General features: G+C 45.8%; 1 protein-coding gene across 1 annotated transcript in view; it reads right to left on the bottom strand.

Moving 5' to 3' along the window:
* Positions 1 to 2,880: 2,880 nt before the first annotated feature.
* LOC129340154 (RNA binding protein fox-1 homolog 1-like) overlaps positions 2,881 to 26,469 on the bottom strand; it is a 37,370-nt gene continuing 13,781 nt past the window's right edge. The window contains exons 3-12 of the mRNA XM_054994759.1: positions 15,922 to 16,065; positions 14,849 to 14,902; positions 14,276 to 14,368; positions 11,740 to 11,800; positions 10,995 to 11,048; positions 9,011 to 9,146; positions 7,694 to 7,733; positions 7,067 to 7,140; positions 6,097 to 6,169; positions 2,881 to 3,706 (exon numbers count right to left, since the gene is read on the bottom strand). Coding sequence (XP_054850734.1) covers positions 3,662 to 3,706; positions 6,097 to 6,169; positions 7,067 to 7,140; positions 7,694 to 7,733; positions 9,011 to 9,146; positions 10,995 to 11,048; positions 11,740 to 11,800; positions 14,276 to 14,368; positions 14,849 to 14,902; positions 15,922 to 16,065 — 774 coding nt within the window. The 3' untranslated portion in view covers positions 2,881 to 3,661. The remainder of the gene's footprint in view (positions 3,707 to 6,096; positions 6,170 to 7,066; positions 7,141 to 7,693; positions 7,734 to 9,010; positions 9,147 to 10,994; positions 11,049 to 11,739; positions 11,801 to 14,275; positions 14,369 to 14,848; positions 14,903 to 15,921; positions 16,066 to 26,469) is intronic.

Genomic DNA, 26,469 nt, shown 5'->3' with positions numbered 1-26,469 from the left:
TTCACAGCCATGGGGGCTTGAAGCTCTCTCTTTAGAAGGCGGCCAGAGTTCTCAGGGTGCAGAATTGAGAGCCGGGTGCTACCTTCCAACATTCGCAAGGTGCTTCACACAGGCCACTGATTATAGCAGAACTGCAGCCCTTCACCGAAGCTCCATGAAAGAAGGGTTTGGGGGAAAGTCCAAACCCATTTTCTCAGGGGGTTGGACAAATCAAGATGTCCTTTCAGGAGGACCCTGGAGAATCATATGAAGATGCCTTTTATATCACTGACCCATCAAGCCTAGCACAGCTTACAATAGGCAGAAATAGTTGTTCTAGGTCTCAGGACCAAACTAGATGTGACATTTTTAGCAGTTAGGTCCAGGTTCCCCAGACCAGACTCACTTTCCCCACAACAGCAGAGAATTAATGTTTAAAGCACTGCAGGAGACCGATTCAGATCGGAACCAGGGTGCAGGGGGGGGGGAAGGATTTCTGCCTCCCCCATACACCATTTTCCTGAGCCAAAGTAGCCTGGGAAGGGGCATCTTGTTTGGCCCTCAGGCAGAGGCCTCTCCCAGCCTTCTTCCATGAAAGCCTACAAAGGGAGAGGGTGGGGACTGAACCTGGGACCTTCTGAGCACAGAGCACTTTCCCACTGAGCTGTGACTCCTCCTGTGCTTCGATATCCACCATTTGTTTTAAGAACAGCTGAACGCAGCTATTCTAAGGCTGGAGATAGGCAACATCTTTTAAAAATAGTTGAAAACGGTATAGGGATGGCATCACTTGCTCACCTTTTTTGCTCTCTTCCACCTCCATTCAAATAAGAAAACCTGCCAGATCTGGGCTGTTTCCACAGAGCAACGGTTCTCCATGGTCTATTCAATGCTACTGCAAATGTTGCAATGACGTAGCAACTACTGATATGTTTTTTTTTAAAAAAAACCTGGCAGTGGTGATGTGCCCATGAGGGAATGATGTGTGTCGAATAGCACCAATCTGGGCAGGAAGTCTGAAAAACTGGCCCCTTCTCATCCACATGGTGTGCAACCCTGCTTTGACTGCAATCTTCCTGAAAAGATTCCAGCAAACCGGTTTGGGAAAGATCACAGTGAAGGAGAGGGGGAAGCAGAGAAGAGCACAAATGAAAGATGTTGTCATGCAGATGCTCCATGAAAAGACCGTTCCTATTCAAGAGCCAGAGTGGAGAAAAACAGCCATGTGGAAGCAGCCCTGTTAAGGGGGAGACCAGAAAGGAGCATAAACCACTACAAGCAGCAATCCCTTGTTGAAGCCATCTTCAACTTGGGCAGGGGGACGACGACACCCGTCTCCAGCTTGGGTTGTCCTGCCCCCCCCCCCTGGCCCTTCAAGCCAACAGAAAGCTGGAAGCAAGCGAGTGATCACTCCAGACAAGGAAACGAGCAAGAAGGGAGCAGCAGGAAGGAAGGAAGAAAAAGAGGCAGAGTAATAGAAGTTAGCCAGAACCAGGATTTTATTACAACAACAAGGAAACAGTGGAAAGAGGAACAAGCAGCAATTCAGAAGGGGTTTCCCTGAGATATTGCGCCGTGACCCTAGGCAGAAACAGCCACACGTTGCAGCCAAGGAAGACTAGAAACAGGATGCTTAGAAACAAGAGAATGGCTTCTGCTTTGGGGTCAGCACCCACAGAATAAATGTGAAACCTGATAGGTGACATTTTATTCATTTATATACCTTTTTTTGCTATTAAAAAGCCACAGGCGGCAGACTTGCGCTAAACTGCACGCAAACTATGCCAATTTGCTCGGAACTGTCTGCATGTCAGTGGATGAAACATTGCAAAATCTGAATATCTGGAAAGTTTGTTTTGACCGATATGCAGATTTCAGAAACGTGAGGCCATTTTTGTAGTTAAAACAAAATCCCCCCTTCCCCGTTACAAATGCCAACATTAAAACCAAAAAAGAAACTTGTTGCAGGTTTTAAGGGCAGAATCCAGCCAAACCAAAAAACCTGTTTTAAGTTTCATCAATTTACCTGGGAACGAGTTAAGCACATGGAAACCTGTGGGGCTTAGATTTTATTCTAAGTTTTAATACTACATTTTGAAAAGGTTTAATGCAGAGCTAGCTGCTCTTCAGAAGAATGCACAATTCTGTATGCACATTAGTGCATACAGAGAAGTGTACATGCTTCTCCACACAAAGACACACAGACCTCTCACACACAAGCAATCGTACAACACGATGTGCATTTGGGAAGCTATGCAAACAGTGTCTGTATGTCAAAGGCTTTCATGTGAAACTGATTTAAACGATTTAAAAACTAAGCATATGAATTTTTGCTGAGATTTTTCACTAAAGAATTTTTCAAAATAGGGGGAGTAGACTATACAGTTATTTATGATCTTCTCCACCCTTTACAAATAATAATAATAAAAAACATTCTGAGCATTTTCATAGAACAATAAAAGGCTTGCTTCAGCCACTGCCTTTCCTGAGCTGATACCCAAAGCAGATCTGAAATATAGGGAGAACACACGGAGATTAAAAGTGAGAGGTGCAGAGCATGAAGGGAAATAATATAAAAGATCAAGAGAGAAGGAAAAGGACAGGCAATGAGAGAAGGGAAATCTGCAAATGACTTGTCTAGACCACAGATTTTAACTGGTCTAAGTCATTCTCTCTCTCCAAGGAACTTCAGGAACCATAGTCTGGAGGGAAAGGGGAGAGGGAGGAGTCTCAGAAAGAATTCTGGGAGCCAAGCTACAAGTTGACGAATGACACTTGAATGGCAAGTGAACAGACTCGCGTGTATTCCTCCCTGTTCACTTGCGCTCCACTTGATCACTACGTGCAAGTGGAGCGCAAGTGAACACGGAGGAATACATGTGAGTCTGTTCACTTGCTGTTCAAGTGTCCTTCGTCACTTGTAGCTTGGCCCTCAGCATCTTCAAACTACAGTTCCCAAGATTCCTGGGGAGAAGGCAGGCTAATCAAACTGCAGCATGGATGTGCCCTTGGAAGCACCAAAATGCCAAAACAACTCAACCTCCTATTTTATGTTAAGGGTAAAAAAAAATAAGAAAAACAGCCATTACACCAAGGATAACTTCATTCTATCCAAAACTGGGCTTATATGTGCTGGCCAGAAGCACCATGATACAAATTAAAACCTAAAGTGGATTAATTGACATGGCAACCGCCCCCCCCCCCCCCCAAATTCTCCCAAAGAGTGTAACTTTGTGCAGGCGTTGAAAGTTTGTCAGAGGTGCTTAGCTCTTTTTTAGCTTTTTTCTCCCTAAGCCCCAAGTGTGGCAGGTGAAGTGAGAAGTAGATCAGAAAAGGGCTCCCCCTCCCCGCCCTACACCTCTACTTTCCTGTACGCTAACAGCTGTGATCACACATTTGAATTTGGTTTGCCCCTCAAACTTTTCACCCCTCAGCAACACACAGGAGAAATCAGAATTCAGAGTAATGGTGAAGATCCTTGTCGGGCTGGAAAGAAGTCCCAAGGTGTACTCTGGCTGTCCCCAACATCTCCATACAACTAGATGAGAAGGGTCAGCCCCCAGTGTCTGCCTGCCTTTCTCTTTCATTCTCTCTCACAGAGAAGGATCTCAGTGCAGGGTGCGGCCATATGGATCCTCAGCTCACAATCTCCTCCCAGTCTCTCAGCACATTGCTTGGTCCCTCAGTACGGAGTGAAGCGGTTGCATCCTCCACGGTACAAGCTGGCCTGCCAGAAAGAGAAAATAAGGGTATAGTGAGCACTGGAATGGTGTGTGTGTGTGTTTAAAAAGCAATAGACCGGAATCCAAAAATTCTGTATGTCACCATGTCCGCTCACACATATTCTGAGCTTCTTTTATTTATTTATACCCTGCTTTTCTTCCCAATGGGATCCCAAAGTGGCTTGCAACATCATTCTCCTCTCTTTCGATTTATCCTAACACCACATTAGGCAGAAAGAGTGTGAACAGTCCACTGCCACCAAGGCAGACTCGTGGCAGAGTGGACATTCGAACCTGGATCTCCCAGAGCAGTTGGATGTTCTAACCACTATGCTAGTCACCCATCCTTTGTCTCCACCCCCACCGAGTTGTCTCACATACTTTAATCTACAAGTCCTTGGAGGATGGCCCTGATTCTTTGCTTGTGCAACCTGGCAAAGTACCATGTGCACAGAGGGCTTCCAATATATAGTCCACCAGTATCTTTCCTGAAGAAAACCATTCATATGCACATGCTCCACAGGTACCCCTCACAGCCCAGGTACCCCAAGAAGAAAAAAGGTGCCCCACAGGAGGGAGAAAAACGACGCCAATCACTTTTACTGTGTCCTCCTCCAAGCAGTTCTGGGCGATTTTCTACCTTAAGCTCACAATGACTTGGTGAGGTAAGTTAGTACATTTGCAAGTATGAACACCCAGAGAATCTCATGACCAGGTGAGGATTTGAATGTGGCTCTTCTCTGTCCTGGTCTGACAAGCTAGACTCTACATTGGATCTCTTCCTGCCAAAAGATGACATGGAAAACAGAGATGGGAAGCTTTAGCTTTTTCTGCTTCTCCATTTCTTCTTATTCATCTCCATCTTGAAAGCCAGTGCAGGTTAGAATGCTGGACCTATGATCTAGGAGACTCAGGTTCAAATCCCCACTCTGCCATGCTAAGTAATCTGGGGCCAGTCAGTCTCTCAGCCTTGCCCTACCTCACAGGGCCATTGTGAGGATAAAATGGAGGAGCGGAGAATGATGTAAGCTGCTTTGGATCCTATTCGGAAGAAAGGCAGGGCATACATATCGAAATAAAATAACAAAATAAAACTCAGATTTCCTCATTGGGAGCAGTTTAGCATTTTCTGATGAGGAAAAAATCAAAAGTTTCATGTCGGAAGTGATGCAAGGCACTCACACCCATTGAAACTCAAACGCAGGATCAGAAACTGCTGAAGTTCCATGTAGGGCCATTAAATAAATTAGAAATGGTTATTTGAGGGGGGTGGGGGGAAGACAGCATGGCATAGCCAGATCTCAGCAGATCTAGAAAGCGAAGCAAGGATCAGTACCTGGATGGGAGACCCCCAAGGAAGACCGGGGTTGCTATGCAGAGGAAGACAATGGCAAACCACCTCCTATTCTCACTTGCCTTTAATGCCCTTTGCTGGGGCCACCATAAGTCAGCTGCAACTTGAGGACACGTAAAAATGTAATTGAGGCGGGAAGACCTTTCACAGACAGCTAAACACTACCATCTGCTGGCCATGTTAGACCAATGCAATCAAGCTAGATTAAAAGTTCCAGAGATTTTCTCAATGAACCCCCAACCATGAGGTGTACTAACCTTTGGTTGCCATAACATTCCAGAGGATATTTACACATTTGCTTTTTGAACCTATATAAAAACCACCTTGCCATGTACATATCAAAGCTTGTCCTTCACTCTGTATCTGTATCCAATCCCGTTGTCAATAAGGGAATAATGAGCTGGCCAGAAGTGGCTTTGGGAGGTACTGATCCCCAAATAGAATCTTCTGGTGCTGGCAGACTAGCAATGTTTATCCCAAGGAGGAAAGGAGGAAGCTTTTTTAAAAAAACAGATCTTGCTCTTGGTAGTGAGCAGCTTGGGACCAGGGTCTGAAAGGGATTCAGTTCCCTTAAGGCAAGCAAAATCAACCGGAGCAGGATGGCACCATATCAACCATCAGTCACAGGAATAATCCCAACCAATCAAAGGAACAATAAGAATGACATCATTATGCCATGGTAACCAGTCAGATTTGGCTCCCTGCTGACACCATGAAGACTGATGCAGCAAGTTCTGGAGCTCTGTGCCCTCCCGCTAATTCACTGTCTTTTGACATGACTGCTCTTCCACCCTCCCAAACACATTCCAGAAAGAGGACATACTTGTCAACATCTTCTATAACACATCTCACTCTCAAAGCATTTCCCTCCCGTCATCTTGTCCTGTGTTCGCAGCACTGGGGTTCAAATGGAGATGCTGCTGAACAGATGACTCAGCTTCACTATGAGCGACTGGACAAGAGGACCACCTGTGCCCACTCAGTTCTTATGACTCAATGACGGACATGCAAGATGTACCACCCACTGATGCAATGGCTCACCATGGCACCAACTCCATAGGCAGGGGTCACTGTGTGATGATAGGGCTCAGCAGTAGTGTAGACCCGTCCATACCTGTAGGAGAAAGATCCAAGAGGCCATGTTTTATAGTCCCAGGGAAGAGCTGCATGCACGCTTGCATATGAGTGGGCAAGACCCCACATTTACACTTTTTCAGACTTGCCATCACCAAGCTGATTTCCAGGCTTCCCTTTCACCGGCAGTTTGGCACTGATGAGCCCCTGAGCACAAGCAGACTGCCACATGTGAACAAACAGCTAGGCACAAGGGGAAGAATCTTGGCACAGCCTTCTTAAACAGAGAAAGATCTTTATTGTACTACACTCAATACGTTGCAGAGCACAGGAATGCTAGGAAGACAAGGTCATGGCATAAAGGCTAAATAGAGCTAACAGAAGAAAAAGAAAACATTCTAAATAGTCTAACTTAGGGTTTACTCTGACGTTACCTTGGCATCCTAAATCCAAGCCAATGGGATGGATGTCCTATTTCCTCAAACACAACAGATAGAGGCAAATCCCCATCCCTCCACCCCCAACTGGCCAGCTCCTGTTTCAGAATGGACACCCTCACAATGGACCTACAGATCTTTTTAAACTCCTTCGCCCTTTGAGCAGATTCCCCCCTCCTCCCACATCTTGGGTTGAGGAAGCATCCCTCGTAAGTCAGATTGGCCAGCCCGTCCCCCATGCAGAGTCTCTGGCTTTATTAGCCATCAAAGGTCATACAATCATCCTTCTAGCCCAGTTTGACAGTGGAGCAAATGGTTGGAACTTCAACTCCACCCCATGGCAATGTGAACATTTTACTGCCCTGTCTTCCTGAGAAAAAGTCTTCCCGGAGGAGTTGAATTAAAGGGCATCTTTATGTCTCCTTTACACAACACTGTGGATGAAACGGTTTAAGGTCGTTAAAACGGACACCCTACAGACTCTTCTGTTTCAGACTTACCCATCACTATAAGCTGCTGCCGTTGCTGCCGCAGCAGTGGGTGTTTGGGCCACTCGGTAAGCTGTGGGGTAACCCTGCAGGGCGGAAAACAGAGGAAAATTAGACCAAGATTCTGCATTACATGAAAATCCCAGGAAGATGCCCCCCACCCCTAATCCTCAACTGAGACTTCCTCCACAAGCTTGGCATCCCTTGCTGAATGACAGCCAAGGCAGACATTGAGCTGAATCTTGGCCAACTTGTTCAATCACCAACCAGGAGGGTGTAACAATTCCCACGCTGATATAAACACAGCTTGCCCGTGGCCCAAAGAATCTCCTGACCACCCTCAGGAGATTCCAGTCTCCTCACCTACACCATCGTGAGATTCCTCCTAGACCATCTCATCAGCCGCACACCCCCCCCCCAAAGGCACGTGATCACCAGTCTTCATAGAGCTGAAGCATCCCCCATGCAAACACGTCCCTCGAGCACTGCCCCAGAGATCTGTCTCAAGGCCTTTTCTTTGTCTTGAAAGACCCAGAGGGCCAATGTCCTTCCTGTTACCCCACCTTCAAACAACTGGCACCAGAATACACAGGGAGCCCATGAACCCCAAACCCCAAAGACATCCAGATGAAGACTTACATAGAGGTCAGAGCTGTAGAGGCCATCCGGATACAGGACACTAGATGGAAAGGGGGGGGGGATGTCAGTGCCAACAGTTAACCCCATCTTATCCACCCCATCACCAAATTCCACTCAGACCTCACAATGATTTTCACTGAGCATCTATAGATTGCTTTTCCATCACTGTTCAAAAACTGCAAAGAGACACCATTCATCTGGGACAAGACTTTTAGAAACAAGCCATAACTCGGAGGCAAGTTTAGCCCTAGCCCATATCTTTTTGCATATGAATATAAGACAAGCATCCCCTGTCCGGAAGAGGTCCCACAGATGATTCTGGGAAGCACACAAGCAAGCAACAGTCTTTTGCCACCATTTTGTCTCCCGGCAACTGGTATTCAGAGATACACTGCTCCTGAGCCTGGGGGTTCTATGCAGCTGTTGGGGATAATAGTCCCAACAGACTCATCTTTTGCCTAAACCCTTTTTAAAACCTTCTACACCAGTGTCCATCAAAACTTCCCATAGTTTTTCCTTGTAGTCCACTCTCACCTCCAAGGCATCATCAACCTCCTCTATTTTCTCATCACTTGTTTTACCTCAAAGTTGATCTCCACCCCAGCCTTGCCCTGCATAAGGCACTTCATCCCAGCTCTTCTAAGGGCCAAACCAGACATGTAGGTTTTTAAAGAGTTGGGTCTGGGTTGGGTCTCCTCCCTCCCCCCTCAAGCCATTTTCCATGTCACAATAGCATGGGAGGAGTCCCCCCCCTCTATTTTTACTGCTCCACGTGCACAGAGTACTCCATGTGGAGTAGAAAAAACAAGGGGAAATCCTCTCTCCCCTGCTATTTTGGCATGGGGAAATGGCTTGAGGGGAAGGAGGAGCCCCTCCTCCCGCCATGGAGGCACTCTGAGGCCCTTTAGGGTCTCCTTTATTTTTAACAGCCACTCCCCAAAGCTGCTGTGTAGCTGCAGGGAACTCAAGTTGGGTCTGGGGGACCCAATCCCAACTCTTTAAAAACCTGCATGTCTAGCTTGGCCCTCAGTATTCCAATCATTTGAGGAGTTCCTGCATAGATCTTTTAACTAGCAACTTCTGTGGGAAAAGCCTGTGATCCCAGTCCTTGGAACGGATATGAGGTTTCAGACAAATCTGAGATTAAAAAATTGGCCCTTTGCATCTTGAAGGTTAAATTTTTGTTTTTTCAACAATGATTGAGGGATACACTTTGGAAAAAAAATGACATCTCATAACTTTCAGACCCATTTTAAAGGGAATATCAGTAACATGCATCTCATAAAACAGGTCCCTCCTCATCCCTGTGGTACTCACCTGCCATAGGCTGGAACTGGTGAAGGGGCAGGTGCTGCTCGAATGGGATTGTAGATAGTGGCTCGACCACGCCCCCGCAAAGCCCCACGATAGGCCAGGGCAGCTGGCGCCATCATGGGGTAAGGGATACTAGCCACTGGTTAAGGAGTACACAAGAGAGAGAGAGAGAAAATGTTCCATTAGGAAGTAGAAATTTTGAAGACAAACTTGAACAAGGTAACTTCAGGTGGGTAGCCATGTTGGTCTGCAGTAAAACAGCAAGATGTGAGTCCAGTAGCACTTTAAAGACCAGGAACATTTTCAGGGTATAAACTTACGAGAGTCAAGCTCCCTTTATCAGATACAAGCAGGAGCAAGGTAAGAGAGGCAGTCAATAGACAACATTTATCTTATGGTAGGAGGCTTTATACCTCGTGCTAGGGTAGATTAACTATTGCTACAAAATGGTTTTTCCCTGTCTTGCATGATAAAAGTTTGGGTAAAGTTTCCCCATATGACTGAATGGTCATCTGATATACTAACAGCCAAGTGGCCCTGATCTGAGGATACTAAAATCTGGAGACTGGAGCCATAAATAGGCAAGAGAGATCTTCCTACACACCTGGAAAAAGCTCCAAGTTTGCAGAAAAATCTGAAATCTAGAAAAAAACATTGTGTGGTTTTAAAAAACTCAAAAATGATAAAATGCCTATAGCTTTAATCAGATGCCCTTAGTGCCTGTTGCTAGGCAACCATAAGAGTTTTGCCAGTATTCCAGGCTTAGTTTCTGTCAATAAAAGGCAGGTGGAAGGGGTAGGGCCCTTTCCAGGGCTCTTTTGGTCTTTGAGGGAGGGCTCATTGGGGCCAGGCCCAGAAGAAACCACCAGGCAACTCTATACAGTGAGACTTGTGTACACGTGCGAACAAGACGCTATTTTTAAAAAAAGCAAAATCCATCTGTGAAAAGAAAGTATGCACAGGGAATGTGCAAGGATAAGTTATACACAACAGGGATTGGTCTTAACCTCCTATCCAGCCGTCTTCATCTGTAGATCAAGGACCAGAAAGCCGTGACCAGACTTTCAAAGAGGGAGTCACAATTTTAGGCAAGCCTCTCTCCCCACTTGCAATGGCTTCAGGTAGCCCATGGAGAAGAGCTGTTCGTCCCACCCTAAGCATAAAACCCCAAATTACTCCACCAGGGTCTTAAAAATGCAGCGAACAGGAACCCAAGCCAACATTAATCAGTTGGCTGTATCCTGTAATATATAGTCTATGTAGCTATATGAATACAGCTTTGCCTGGAGTGCAGTTTTCACATCCTAATTTTGTGTGGCTGGGGGAGGGGATTTGATAATGCTGCATACATGGGGAAGGGGCAGCGGTGGGTTCAGTCACTGGCATGCAGCGAAGCAGAACTCTCTCTGAGAAGCTGCTGGGCTGCACTTCTCAGCCCAAAGTGGGTTCACTTCAGAATGCTAACAGCCATGGTCTCAAAACATGAGCGCGCACACCTCTTCAAAAGCTCTGCCCCCAAATCACCACAGGTGATCCATCTGAACTGAGGACACACCTGAGGCCTCTGCTGGAAAGTCTCCCCAGAGATGCCTTCGGCAGCAGAAGTATTGTGCCCAAAAGCCAGGCAAGGGGGTCAAAAAATCCTCTCCCTCCTACCTTAGTCAAACTGCACCTGCTCTCTGAATCCTGAGAAATCCCTTTGGCAAAGACCCTGAGAAGCCAGAAACAGAGACTCCATCCCTTGCATTCAGAACAGAAGTCATGCTGACAATTTATTGTCACTTTTTAAACATGCCCCAAACCTTAATCTGTCTTAGCATAGGGCCAACCCTGGGCAAGGTCACTGGCTAAAAAACGTGATTTTGTGGATTTTAACAGCTGATCAACTGCACCCTAAACAGGGACAGTTGTATATGTGACATACCGGGGAGCAGAAGCTTAGCAGGTTAAATATTTGCAGAGGGGGAGAAGGGGATTGGCAACTCACCTGTATACAGGTCAGGGGCATAAACAGCACCCATGACAGGATTAATCTTCCACCCTAAATACCACCAGACAGAAGGAGAGATCAGAAGAGATACCACCTCATTAAGATCTTGCCCATCCCTCAACCCAACAGAAAAGTCCACACATCCACCTTCACCACCAAGGAATGGAATCAAGGTTCATAACAGGGACTTTCATTCACTCTAATATACCCCTATGGTTCTACCTTGTGCATTTGCTGTATGTGTGTGACTATACAAGCCACGCTGGTCTATTTGATCAGGTGGGCCTTCCTCTCCTAGCCACAATGATGGGCCCCACCCAGGTTGTTGCATTATCCATATATATCTCACAAAGACAAGAGGACAGAGGACAGAACTACGGGGAACAGCTCCCACACATCACACTGTACGTGTAGGAGACATTGTCCTTGCACCCCACACCCACACCCACACACCCACCCCAGGCGCACTTGAAGAAAAGAAAGTCTTTCCCGCTTCACTATTTTCCTGACCTGAACTGGGCTTGAGGAGCTGCGGAAAGCTACACAGAAGTTTCCTCAATGGTGCAAATAGTGCTCCCCCCGGACTGTTTCAGGTTAGGAAAATGATGAAGTTGGAAAGACTCTGTCCCCACCCCATGTGCCAGATCAGAGGGTGCTGGCACGCACTGCCTTTTGAGCCCCAGCACCCCTCTTTTTAAAAACAAGATATGGAAAGGAATTTCTCTCTCCCCTGGCTACATACCATTCACCACAGGTGCTGCCGGGAGTTTCTTAGTGACTAAACGGGCCGTGGCGTTGTTGACCTGGGGTGGAAAGAGAAAGGGGACATGGAGGTGCATGTGGGATTGGCCCCAGTGGGCCAATTTGAGTCTGTGTGTTACTTACTGGCTCAGCATGACCAATGGGAGTGCGAACAGGTTCCAGATTAAGAGCAGTAGCTTTCAGGGAAGAAAAGGAGGGGCATAACTCCTCCTTGTGATTTGCCCCATTGCAGTATTGCCCACTCTGGCATGGTCAACACACCAGTGGGCACCTGATCCCTCATGCAATGAGCATGTCAGAAGCCACATTAAGTTACAAGGATTGCAAAACCCAAGGATTTCTTTTAAAAAAATCAAGCAATGCACAAGATCCCCCAAACAGGGGACACGGCATCATCTTTAAGATCAGTGATCCTTGCTTTTCTTTTACTCCACTTATACCACACCTTCCTTCCCAGGAGGGAGCCAAAACAGCTTACAACATTCCCCACGCTTCCATTTTATCCTCGTAACAACCCTGAGAGGTAGATTATGTGGAGTAAACAGAGACATAATCCTTTTTTATCTTCACCTTTTTCCAAGAAACTCAGCTCTTCATTTATCCTCCCAGCCACCCATTGTAATAAGAAAGGGCGACTGTTTCAAGGTCATCCAATGAGCTTCATGGCTGTGGGGGTATTAAACGTGGATTTCCCCAGTCCTACTCTGACACTTCCAACTACTGCACCATTGTAGCTATTCCACCACAGGAGCCAGCACAGGGGGGTTTTCACCCATGAAGTAAACCAAGCTTTTTTCCACCTTCACTCCCTGCATAAATGTGCCTCTTCAGCAAACACTGATTTCTCCACACATGCTTCTTTTGGGTTGCATACTTTAAAAAAAAAAAGTAGCACTGACATGATTATACATCAATTTTGTTTTCTATTTTGTCCCACCATTTTTTCTTTGTTTTGCAGCAGAAACCTAGTTATTTGATTCATTTACTGTGTTGAACACAGGTGGTTGTACAATTAACATAGAGTAACAGTTCATCTGTGAGCAGGGCTTTTTTTCTGGGAAAAGAGGTGGTGGAACTCAGTGGGTTGCCCTCGGAGAAAATGTTCACATGGCTGGTGGCCCCGCCCCCTGATCTCCAGACAGAGGGGAGTTTAGATTGCCTTCCGTGCTGTGGCTGGAGATCAGGGGGCAGGGCCACCAGCCATGTGACCATTTTCAAGAGGTTCCGGAACTCCATTCCCTGCCTGTGAGTCATCTGTGCAGTGTGCAGGCCAGCTGGAGAGAAGATTTAAAAACTTCCTAGAGCTTTCTGAAGCTCTGAGAGATGCTCCACCCAACTGTTTGTGAGCTGGAGCCTTCTTGCCAAAACTGCCATGCAGCACAGGTGGGAGAGTGTCCCCTTTCCTCAGTCCTCCTCTTGCTGCTGTTAAGAGAGCTTCATGTCTTGCACCTTTCTTCACTGACAGTCCTGTTGGTTCATCACTTCTTTCCTGAACTAAAAATTGTGCCAAATGGGGCCATAAGAGTTCCTTCTTCTCCATTTCTATCATGGCCTGGAAGGATTTATTCAAGACTGTGGTGCAAAGACAGCTTTCTTTGGCAGACGTTGGCCCTAACATCCACATCTTCCTTTGGTGGCTCGATGCACCCCAAGTTGATGTCAGTTTCTGCTCAAGGAATGGGACAGCGTGCATCCCAACATACCCAGCCATACCCAGATGTTGGTGTACGTTCCAACATTCTCATGTGTGGTTGTGACATAACTCTTGAGGTGCAGGACTAGGATCTCAAAAGTCTGGGTTCAAATCCCCTCCGCCATAAAGCTTGCTGGGTCAATTTGGGCCACTCACTCTTAATCTTGGTAACCTACTTTACAGGATTGTTATGAGGCTAGAATGAGGAAAGGACAACTACGTACTTTGTTCAAAGCTTCTCAAAGGAAAGGCAGGATAAAGAATATGCATGTCTCTAGTATTCATATGTGCAAGTATGGGCCTATTTCTGTCTATGTTTTGTCCCGCATGTGCACAAGGCTCCCACCTGCAGGCAGAGAAGAACATTAAGAAAGAATCTGATCAAAGAGGTGCCTGTTTTGTAGGGACCATGCACCTTCCTGTTCCAGCTGCTGGCAATTAGAGTGTATAGAAGCTAGTGTTGGAATATACATGTCTAGTGTACAACAGAAGAAACTCCTACAGGGGACAACAAAGAGGGAAATGAGTCAGACAGGAATACCGTCTTCCTTTCACTAAATGTCATTTCTTTCTTTGTCCCCACAATGCAACTCTCAGGCTTCCTTCCTGCTTCTTCTCAAGAGTCCTTTGTCTCTCCTCTTCTCCTGCCAGACACGTCGTTAGGTTCCGTACCTATCGTCTCTCCCTTTCTATGCAATAACGTTAGTTCCTAAAATAAAAATCGCTTTGTTTTCTTCAATTGTCTTTGCTTCTCTGCACACTAAATAGTCACTCTGCCGACACCCGGGAACACACACGCCCCAGAATCCAAGAAAATTCTGACCTCAATCTTCCTCCCTTCCACAATGCTGCTGTTCAGCTTCTCCCTCGCCTGATCAGCATCCTGGCTGTTTTCAAAAGTGACAAAGCCAAAACCCTAAAAAGAGCAGACATTTGTTAGATTGGAAGTTAGTGCTGTTGTCATTATTTTACTTATTTGAAAATATTTACAGGTCTATCTTTCTCTGAAACAAATGGGAATCAGGTAACAAATATAAAAAAAACTATTTAAAAATCAATCAGAAAACTGAGATACCTAAACAGCTAAAAAACAAAAATCACTTGACGTTCTCATGGTGCTGACTTGTACTTGATACCTAGGACCATCTTGGTACATTTTGCAACTCAACTCATGCTTCAAAAGATGTGCCTCCAAATCCCTTGTAATATAGACAATGCTGGGGCATTGCTTCAGGGGCAACTCATAAGAACATTGTCTTCTCAAGCACCTTTCTGGATTGCACATCTGGTACAACCAACACCAAATCCCCCCACTTCCCCTACTGGACCAAAGAAATGCACCGTCCTGCTAGGGAAGCCCTCCTCATCCTGTCCCACCTTCTTGGCCACTCCATACCTTAGAGCCACGCTCGTTGAAGATGATCTCCACATCCAGGATTTTCCCAAATTGCTAGGAAAGAGGGGGGAGACATTTGGTCATTTACATCTGCAACAAGCAATACCCTGCTACCTCAGGGACCATGCAAACCAAGATCTGAGGGCAGGGTCCCTTACAAATCAATGGTGCGTTCTCATATTCTGTTATTTGCATCCACCCCTACTCCCAGCATACCTCTTGTACTCATTCCCATGTGCCAAATGGCCAACACTAAACTCATCCCAAGCATCTGGGGCCTGCTTAAAATCCCCCATATGAAACTATGGCACCTACAACCGACTCCCTTCTGCTTTAAGTAGAGCCAGCACAAAAACTGAAGGGCACCACGGAATACTACAGCAATGGAAAGATACAAGATCTTCTGTGGAGAAACTTGCTGATGTTTAACCGTTTTATAATTCAAGTACACTGTGCTACAAAACTTTTTACTCATAGACATAAGAACATCACAAGTCACTGCTGAAAGTGCTCTGTGCTTTAAGGTCAATAAATACAGCAATATTGGTTGTTGTGGGTTTTCTGGGCTGTATTGCCGTGGTCTTGGCATTCAATGCCAAGACCACGGCAATACAGCCCGGAAAACCCACAACAACCATCGTTCTCCGGCCGTGAAAGCCTTCGACAATACAAATACAGCAATAAATACTAAATTCTTATGTCTATAGAGTCAAGTTTTGTAGCACAGTGCACTTTAATGATAAAACAGTTAAAGATCAGCAAGTTTCTCCACAGAAGATCTTGTATCTTTCCACTGCTTAAGTAGGGCCAGGCCAGACTTCTTGAGTCAGCTGTCTGCTTCAGACCGCTGATTGCTTGTACTACTGGAGATAGCATCACAGTGACGGTTTCTGCACAGAGTCGATGCTCTGAATTACTTGTATTGCCCCTGCATTGTCTTTTACCTCCTTTCTCCACATCAGGTATCATTTTATAAGTCTCTATCGTGCACCCCTTCCCTTCCTCAAATGTTTTAAGGGCATGCTCCTACCAGAGGTAGGGCACCATTTCCTGACTTAAGGGTTAAGGCTCACCCCAAACATCTGCCGCAGGTCCGGATCACGGAAGCGGAAGGGGATGTTGGAGACGTGGAGGCGTTTGGGTTGGGATTTATTCTCTCCACTCTCAGCATCCTCCACCTCAGGGGAGAGCTCAGGCGCAGGGACTTCTTCCGGCTGCTGGGGAAAAGGGCGGAGGGAAAACAAAGCAGGATCAAACCACACACAGCACTGCCACCCCCAACCTCGCGTTCGTACATAAAGGGAACGTGGTATAACAGAGCACCACAGCCTAGGAAGCTGCTGTTCAAATCCCTGTTCAGCCACAAGCATAAGGAGTCAGACAGTTTGGTGTAGTGGTTAAGAGCAGTAGGACTCTAATCTGGAGAACCAGGTTTGATTCCCTTCTCCTCCAGTTGAAGCCAGCTGGGTGACCTTGGGTCAGTCACAGCTTCTCAGAGCTCTCTCAGCCCCACCCACCTCACAGGATGATTGTCATGAGTATAATAACAACACACTTTGTAAACTTCTCTGAGTGTGGCATTAAGTTGTCCTGAAAGGTAGTATATAAGTCAAATGTTGTTGTTGTTGTTAAATTGGGGAATTCTCCAAAGTGGGTATTGTCCAGTCCATGCTCTGGGCATTCTTGAGGGCTGATATGGACACTCACAGTAGGCTGCCTCCAATCTACAGGGCCCAAATTCACCCAGTTGGAAAGGAGAACCATTATCACAGGGAGGCCATTTTCAGCAGCAACCACGCCAGAGGCCTGGTCTATACGGGCAGCAGAACAAGGTGATGGTACGGTAAGGCAGTAGAATGGACTGTGTCACTTCAGACTGCAGGTGGGGGAGAAATCACATGTTTTAATATCTCCCGGGGGAGGGGGGGAAACACCTCCCTGCAAATAGAAAATAAGCACAGCAGATTCTCTTTCTGATATGCTGGCTTTTTGTTTTCAGGGAAGGTTGCTTTCTTTACACAAAGGGGAAGCTTTGGAAAACGATTCTTCAACTGCAGCCTGAAGTGGCACAGTCTAGCTTTGTGTCCTTTCTTTGCTGCATGTACAGACCAGACCTCTGCAAGTAAAACCTTTATCTGTTTGGGAGATGCACTCTGCCTGAGATACAAGGGGCATCAGAGCCAGGTCAAATCTCATCCACAGACTTGCGGAGTAAGCTGGAAACAGAGTCAACTGGCGTAATGAACCCCCGGATCAAGACCTCATTCATCTTTGTGCTCCTTGCACAATTCAACCTCTCAAGGAAAGAAGGAAGTTGTACGTTACAAAGGGCCTAAGAATCAGATAAGATGGATAAATTTATGGGATGGAACTAGGGATGTCAGGTTCCCTGTGGGGGCCGCGATCCCTGCTCCCAGCCTCTGCCCCCTGCTGCTACACACCTGGCCAGCAGGCGGGAAAAGCCCAGAGAACAGACCTGGGAGGCAAAAAAACTCTCAGCCCAGCACACAGCGGCTGTGCTCCTGCCAACCATCACTTCTTTAAGTGGCCCCTGTGAAGCCCAGGAGCATGCTCACCAACAAGCGTGATGATGCCACTTCCGGAAGGAAATGAACCAAGGTCAATGCTTGGTCCCCACCCTCCTCACCAGGAGAGTAAAGGGACCTGGCAATTCTAGCTGGATCCAACCAAATTTTCTGCTACTGAAAAAGGAAGGAGAGGAGAGGGTCCCCCCTATGACCACCCCAAAAGGCTATGCTGCAGATCATGAGACCTACATGGATGAAACCCATGGGGAATTGAGGAGACTTGGGTGAGATGAAATGAAGAAGTCGGCTGGAGCCAACCTACAGCTCAGTCTCCATGTGGGGATTCATAGGCCCAGAGGTTTCATGTAGGTCCAAGCAATGGTCACACAATGGCAGGACATTACAAGCAATGGTTGCCCTTCATATCTTTTGCTCGTAGCCTTCATAACACATGAAACAGGAAAACATTATTCGCTACTTGAATGGTTCATCCGATTTAATCCACTTTACCTGGCAAATTTCAGTTTGCCCAAGGGAAAAAAACAAAGGCACCCTGATATATTATTGGAGATGCTTAGTGAAGATAACTACCCTGTCACCCATTTATAGAGTCAAGCCATGTGGTTCCTGACCCTATATAGGCAAACGATAAAATCCCTTGAATTAATTTTTTTCAAGAGGCAAAGACAGTGGAAAAGATCACAGTCCAGAGCAACCAAGGTTGGCTGAACAAAAATCTCCAGCCTTTCTGGAGATATATGAAGGGGCATTTGAAACACGCACGCCCTCATCTGCAGCTCCAAGCGAAACTGCCCAACTAAAGCAGTGGTACTCATTCTATGGCTTGTGGAGAGCCACATTCACAGTTACCCTCAACCAAAAAAAGCCACATTTACTTCTATTTGTGGCATGAGGTCTGTACCTCAGGGAGGCTCGTATCTTACCCATTCCTCCCACGGCAGTTTCAACATGGGAACCAGTTACCAATCACAAGTGCCACTGGGCAAGGGCCTTGCCCACCTTCCTGAAACATGCAGCAGGTGCCATGTCGTCTCTGAAGAGACACTGGTGGCACACTCAAGAGCCACATGAGGCTCCCAAGCCACTGAGAGAGTATCACTGAGCTAAAGTTTCCCCAGATCATCTCTACATGGCTAGATAGGCAACTGGGCTTATTTTCTAAACTGACAGGAAGACTCAAAAGAGAGCAGGCCCAAGAACCAAATCTCTTCTTTGTTTCCACCAGGACTCATTACCAAAGTATTTGAGGAAGGCCCAGTCTTTCTTCTTCTTCCCCACCTTTTCCCAGCTGAAAGGAGCTGTTCCAATACACCAGCAAACATTTTGTCTTGAGTTAATGAACTGGACAGAAACACACACTGGCACGCACAACGACATTAGTGGAGAGAAGAAGCAGGAGACAGGGTGTGGGGTGGGGGCAACTTCTGGGGATGTTGTGGAGATCAGAGACTGGGGACACAACGAATCATCCCACCCCAGCCCAGTTGGCACCTTGCCCCTCTCCATGCAGACGGCCCGGCTTGACCCACAATGCAAGCACCAAGATGCAACATTCCGAGGGCACAGCGAGGTGCAGGCGGCCTCTCTTGCAGTGTCTGAAGTGCTAAGGGGAGGGACAAGGAAGAACCTGGGGAGCAATTAATCCAGCGGCGGGGTGGGGGTTGAACTTGTCTTTGAAATCCCTACAGCAGCCTAACAATGAGGAACTGGGAATGTGTGAGCCTGTATGGATAGGGACAGTGGCCAACAGGAAGGAAAAGAGCGGCTTGTGTGTGTGTCTGTGAACAGGTTTTACTGCAGCATTGCTGATGCGGCAGTTACCACCAGACAATAAGCTCACCGCATCAAATGACTGGCAAGCAGGGACTGAGGCTCAGTGGCAGAGCATCTGCTTTGCATAGTTTCAGGATCAATCCCGGCATCTCCAGTACGAAGGATCAGATAGCAGGTGATATGTAAGATCTCTGACTGAGACCCTGGAGAGTCACTGCCAGTCAGAACAGCCAATGGACTGACTCATCTATGGCAGCTTGATGTGCGGCCAAATTCTCACAAACAATAGACAAATGGTAAACCTGTGACCAGGCAGTACTACTACATATTGCTGGGGGGGGGGGGGACGCTCACATAATGGAATGCTCCCTCATTTACCTCTCCCCCTGTTGCACCAATATAGATAAAAGCACATGACAATCAATACTGAGCAAAACTAGGCCATGTACTTGTATTCTAGATGAACTTTCAAACTTTGCATGAACCGTCTGTGTTTTTTTTTCTATGTGTTAGGCAATTCTAACAGGTGTGCTTTAATCTTTTGACAGTTAATTAAAATAGTGGACTCTATCGAGATTAATGTTCCTCTATCAGAGATTCAACCAATAGTGATCTCTCAACTTAACTTTTTCTGACATTTCTCAGAGATTTATAGTTTTGTAAGTTTGAATATAACGTCATTTTTTACTAATTGGAAGGTTGTACAATAGAAATTATGAATATTCAATGAAGCATCAGACCAATTATTGTTTGTTTGTGCTATCACATGAAAAGCTCTTAGATATTTGCATATGATGACATAAAAATGCAAATTCAGATAGAATGTCAGAGCTCTGACGGAAGAAATCTCTTGAGAGAATTTAGGAGAGATTTTATCTTTACCTATGCATTTCATAGAAACTTTGATTATGTTAAACTTGGTATTTATTAGGAAATGTTAGCAAACTTATTTCTTATTGCCTTTCTGTGTTCTGTTTTTATAGGATTTATATTAACAACCATTTATATTTTAATTACTTGCTTCATTAAAAAACTAGGGTGTATTTTCAATAAAGTGAAAAACTCTAGACAGGTGTCTGTGTGCTTGATGAAGAGTTGCAAAGCAATATTGAACCCTATATAAATAAATGTACTGATAAACAGGTGGTTCAAAGAACTTAGCTGTTTGACAGGTCTGAGAACTAACTGCTGAAAGCTTTCCAAGGCAAAGATACATCTTTCTTTTGGTTAAGTAGAAGCTTAGTTTCAGACATGGCAAATAGAAGAGGAAAAAATCCACAGGGAATACAATACTAATTTACAAAATTACAAAACTGTATTCAGAATGCAAAGGCTACAAAATTTCATCATTGTATTCAAATAAGTAAATAACAACCTCTTGATGCAATTTTCAGGCATCAAGAGGATGTTATTTACTTATTTGAATACAATAAATACAATACAATACAATACAAATACAATACAATACAATAAATACAATGATGAAATTTTGTAGCCTTTGCACTCTGAATACAGTTTTGTAATTTTGTAAATTAGTATTGTATTCCCTGTGGATTTTTTCCTCTTCTATTTGCTGTTTCGCAAGGGAATAGCCATTTTGTTCTCCATAGTTTCAGACATGGGCAAAAGCTCGTTACACCCCCAATTCTTGCATAAAGGAAATCTAGCGTATCAGGGAGTGAGTCCAGCTACAGCCTTTCTCCTTGATACTTAAGGGCTGCTTGATACATGATAGAGTATACAGATTGGCTTAAGACCCCTACCCTGTCAGATGTAACACAATCACACACGTTATGGGTTCTCCCCAATTCCTGTGTGTGGGGTGCCCAATTCGGATCAGGATGGAGGGAGGGACATGTGGAGAGGGGACTTCAGCCCTCCCCCCATTTCTCCAACCTAACACAGTCCCAGGGAAATACTTGAGTTTCCCCAACAGCACTTGTCTGGGGCTGTTTCAGGATCTAGGACAGTGAACACTATGTGTAAGCAAGCTTCTATGCGTAGGCAGTGCAAGAACTCTACCTGCTTGAGCGTATTGTGCCAGCTGCAAGGAGCCCTGAAATGTTGCTATTAACACAACACACAATTCCAGCCACTCACAAGTGCAAACATTCCACCAGGCAGATTCCCCCCTTTACCTTTCCACCTGACCCATTGCACCTCCCCATAATATGCCATACCTCCCCCCACCCCAGATGCATCACTTGAGTGCTACAGACTCTGGGCTCATCAAGACAAGTTCAACGGGGATTAAACTCCCCCCACCAGGGAGGATCAAATGCATGGGCGGTGGGAGGGAGGTGGTGTCAGGCTGAGAAGACAGGCAGGTGCAGTTGCGCAGTGAGTAAGGGGTTAACTAGTCATGTATTAAAGAGACTAGAACAAGAGAAATGTGATGGAATCCAAGATGCCTGGGAGAAAACCTGAGCTTGACGTGTGGTCCACCACGAATGCCGCTCTTAACACCCCGGGGAAGGCCCTAGTCCAGGAAAGAGACAGTCATTGGGGGAGATTTTGCTACAAACCAGGAATTCTTGGGTGGCTGTTTCTTGGCATCAGCTTTCCAGAGGAAGACAGAAAGGGGAAAAAAACAACACACATATTACAGACTCAGTCCCTCCCCCAAGGTCTCTGTTTTGTCTATCAAGTCAACTGAAGATAGCTGGAGAGGAAAAGCAGTAGGGTAGGAAAGAGCTACAAAACTGGGACTGCATGCAAGAGAGCTAAGTGACAGGCTTTCAGAAACTCAGCAGTTTAAGCCCTGGTGGAAATGGAACCCTGGGGCTGGATCTAACCATCTTTTCTAGTGGCGAGAAAGGAAGGAGCCCCGCCCCCATACTTCTGATCATCTCAGGAACCAGGGGACCTGCATGTACAAAAGCCATATGGGACAGGGACTGTAGTAGGAGGAAAACTGGGCAAGACTGAGTGAAAAACCTAGCTAGATCCAACCTCTAGGACTGAGGCAGGTAAAAATGGCTAAAGAAATTAGATCATCATCATCATCACCATATCAAATAGCATCTGGGTGGCATGTGTCACTCATGAAAGCAGCAAAACCTAGCTACTCACAGACAAGGAAGGCCTTCTAGACTTTGGGTGGGGAGCTCTCCAAGTGAGCATAAAAATATGGATCTAAGTTAATTGAAAGAAAAAAATAGTAGTGGTGTGATGCAGACCAAATATGCTCTAGAAAGCCCAGAAAGTTGAGAGGTAATTAAAAGGTGGGGCAAGATAGGGAAATAGACCTGTTTAACCTCTCAAGAGCATACTGAATCCTGGAAGAAGAGATCTGGATATGCATATGGAATTTTCCCCCCTGACCTGGATAGCCTGGGCAAACCTGATCTCATCAGATCTCAGAAGCTAAGCCAGATCACTCTTGGTTAGGAATTGGATGGGAGACCTCCAAGGAAGACACTAGGGTTGCTACGCAGAGGCAGGCAATGGCAAACTATCTCTGTTAGTCTCTTGCCTTGAATTTCCCAGCAGGAGGGTCAGTATAAGTCTGCTATGACTTGACGGCACTTTCCACCACCATCATGGAATTTCCAGCTTGTTCACCCCCCGCCCCCCTCTTTATTCCTCTGGCTCTCTCCACTTCTTTAGACCAGATTGCAAAACCAGAACCAGACAAGTTCCTAAACCTACTCCGCTTGAGCTCCAGTTCAGAGCCATGTCTCACCATCCTGGTTATGAAACCAGTCCTTAAAAGATAAGTTGGATCCAGCTAGCTTGCCCACTAAATCTTGCTCAGTTCCCCTCCATATTCCAGCCCCCACCTCCACTCCCCATAGCTTTTGTCCATAGAGGCCCCATGCCTCCCAGCAATGCCTCCTTCCTTTTTCATCAGCAGAAATCTGGCTGGATCCAACCTGATGATTTCATAAAATCATCTCTGAATTCTGGCAATAATCGCCCAATAAGCATGATGGAGCTGAAAGCCTCATATCTGAGTAGTGGGTCTCATCCAATCTGTCATGTTAGTAAGACCCAGGATTTTTTTTTATGATGATGATGATGATGATGATGATGGAGAAAATTCAAGCAAGACAAATGTGCCCTTTTATTTCATTACCTACAAATTGAAGATGCAGAAAATCAGCGGCATTTCCTGCAACTCGCTACATAGGAGTTTGAATTTGAGGGCTGGGGGTCCTGGACTCGGTGGGAATCCAAAGGCACTGCTCCTTCAAGGCCACTTAATGCAGATTAGCTCCCTCTTGAACTTCAACCACTTTTAAAATTCGTAAATCATAGTGGTTAAAGCACAAGCAGAGAATGGATTTCTCCTCCTACTCTGGAATAATGACTCTAATCTGCATTAACGATTGCAAGCCTAGTAGTTATTCTGGGAGAGTAAATCCAAATTGCAAGCATACTGGGATCGGCGTTTACAAGGGTGAATGAAGATTAGGGGTTTGTCTTATCAGCTTTTTTTTAATGGTCTGCTCTGTTTTATGGATAGTTTAATGCTGCTTATGTCTAATGGCTCATGCTTTTTAAATGGCTTCTGTTTTACACTTTGGTTTTTAATTGTAAACCACCTTGAACAGTACTCTAAAGAGGTATAGAAATATTTTAAATAAATTAAATATAACACAACTCTAATATAGGTATCAAATGGAAAAATAAGGGCGTTGCTGCTTTTCCCCCCACTGCTCCTGCAATTTTAAGAGCTGCCTGATGTGTAGCTATTCACAAGGTAAGTTTTTCTTGGTACAGAGATCAAGTTGGGAAATCCTTTATCTCACAGAGGATAGAATAGCCAGCTGCTGTTAAAGGCAGAGGAGCAGGGCTAGGGTAAAAAATGGTATAACTGATTGTTGCCAGGGAGAGCTGGAAACAGTTGGCTATTCCAGCTCAGAGCCCATTTCGTATGAGACATGTATTCTGCTTCATATGCAGTGAAAGCAAAGATGAAAGATTGCCTGGATGCACAACTGACAAGCTCTGGATTAGCTTCAGTGGTCATCTTCAACATTTTCAGAGCTTTGACTACTCTAATTTAAACATTCGTGGCTATTTTTCTGTGGAAGAGTTGTAGCTCAGCGGTAAGGAACATGCATTCCCCAGTGGAAGTCCAGGTTTATTCCCCATCTCCTGTTAAAGATCAGGTAGGAGGATTCGGGAAAGGCCTTTCTTGAGACTGTGGCAAGTCATGCCTGTCAGAGTTGACCATATTGAACTAGGCTGATACATGGCAGTTTCATTAGTGCTGTTTTGCCCTCTAGGGTGTTCAAGGTTCCAGTACCTGTCATAGTTGTGTGAATTTTAAAGGGAATTTTGGTTGGTACAGCTTATATAGAGGGAAGAGAATCAGCATCTACTCGAATTTCCTCCTCTACATAGCTGTAGAGGTACTAGATTATTTGTTAAGAAACCGCGCAAAGAACGAACATAGTACAATCCATCTGTGGATCCTACCCCTCTCAGCTAAAAACAGGATATAACATTTACCTGGACAAGCAGGAGAGCAGACAAGGGGATCAGTGGGAGAAGAAAAGGAGGCCTGAAAAGGGTTTGGGGCTATCCGAGGGAAGCTAGGTTGAGACCAAGAGCAGAGGCCTATCAATGAGGACCGGCTCTATCACTGAATAGCCGCCTGCCTCAGGCAGGCAGAAGGTGTGGGAATGCGACTGAAGGGCAGCAAGTTGTTAACTGTGCCAATTATTATCATTATTAAATCACTTGAAGGCAAGGAGAAGATGTCTTTTTGATTTTCTGCCTCAAGCAGAAACAAACACCAACACATCTTGGCCCTTCTGATTATAGCCTCTGAAAGGACACAGTGCCCTTCAGTTGAAAGATTCAGCAACGCACCACTTGTCCTGTGTGGAGATAAACAGCTGCCAGTAAAGATGGAGTGGCTGGGGAGAGGAACAGGGAACCTGATAGGGGCGCAGCTGTCTCTCCTGGAGAAAAAAAACGTGTTACCCAATATGGCCACAGAAACCTGCTCCTCAGAGTCACTGGCTCAGGAGAAGGAGGCCTTGCACGAAAGCAGGGGGGAGTGGGCGGGGGGGGGGCGGGGCGGGACCAGATATCTTTGCTTCCTTTTGACCAGAAATTTGGCGCTCCTTCCTTGGAACATGGAAGTCCCACTTCAGAACCTTCTGACTATAACCTTTAATAGACGTGATCTGTTTTCTAGGCCATAGTGGTGTGAGAAAGATAAAGGTGACAGAATACAAAATTGTCAACAGGGATTTGGCTGGTCAGCTACAACAACCAAGAATCGGCTCCAAGAAAAGAAGCTTGATTGACGTTGGTGCCCCCCCCTCGCCATGGTTATTTAACCAAACAGCAGTCCTATTTACAAGTCACACTGAACGCATGTACAATCCACGTTCAGTATACACTGGATTTTTCTCTATGTATACACTGAGTAATTCCCATGTTTTGTTCAATGCACATACATCTGACTCAAACCCCACATTTATCCAGGTACTGGTTCCTGGTTTTATTTGTAAAGTGAACACAAATTGGCTCTCTCTTACTGTCACTTTCTTACAAACGTGTATGCACACCAAGGCAGGATGTGCATTCACTGTAATTTCTGAACAGGGCTAATATATGTAGGGGGTTGTGTTGCCAGATCTCAGACTCCAGCCCTGAGACTCCGGTTTTGGGGCTCATTCTAAGGGCCATCAGCTAGCTCAGATGCTGGCTTCTTTGAAGACTTCTGGGGCATGCCTGCCTGGAAGGAGGACTGCAGAAGTAAACTGGAGACAGGAGGCAATAACCTGGCAGTACATTCTATGTAGAGCATATAGGGTTGGAGTCAACCAGCTTTTCAACTGGTGAAAAAGGGGGGAGAAGGCCATCCAAAAAGGCCATGCTATGGATCACGGGACCTACATGGACAAAAGCCTTGTGTGATGGAGGCTGCAGTGAGGAGGGGAACTGGGTAAGAAACAGTGAAAAAGCAGGCTGGATCCAACTCATAATTTCCATTTTTTCTCCCAATGTGGTGCACAGCCTATCTTTTCCATGGTCCACGATTGTGACTACACATACAAATTCATGCAGACCATGTGGCAAAATTCCCAGTAATAGGCTATTTAATACAACATCACCAGGTCCCAGCCCATGAGGATTTGCAACAGGGAGGGGACCAGGCAAGCCTACAAGATGGGCTAATCGCTTCTAGGTATATTTGGTGTATTGGGAGCTAATAGACCATCACTGCATATTGGGGCAGGGAGTTCCAAATACCAGAATCAGGAATAAATATTTAATTTCTCTCTTCTGCCTACCTTAATCACACATCTGAACTAGGAAGAGACCCTAATTTTA

The sequence above is a fragment of the Eublepharis macularius genome, chromosome 12 (genome assembly GCF_028583425.1).
Source record: "Eublepharis macularius isolate TG4126 chromosome 12, MPM_Emac_v1.0, whole genome shotgun sequence".
Taxonomy (NCBI): Eukaryota; Metazoa; Chordata; class Lepidosauria; order Squamata; family Eublepharidae; genus Eublepharis; species Eublepharis macularius.
This window is presented reverse-complemented; position numbering and strand designations above follow the sequence as displayed.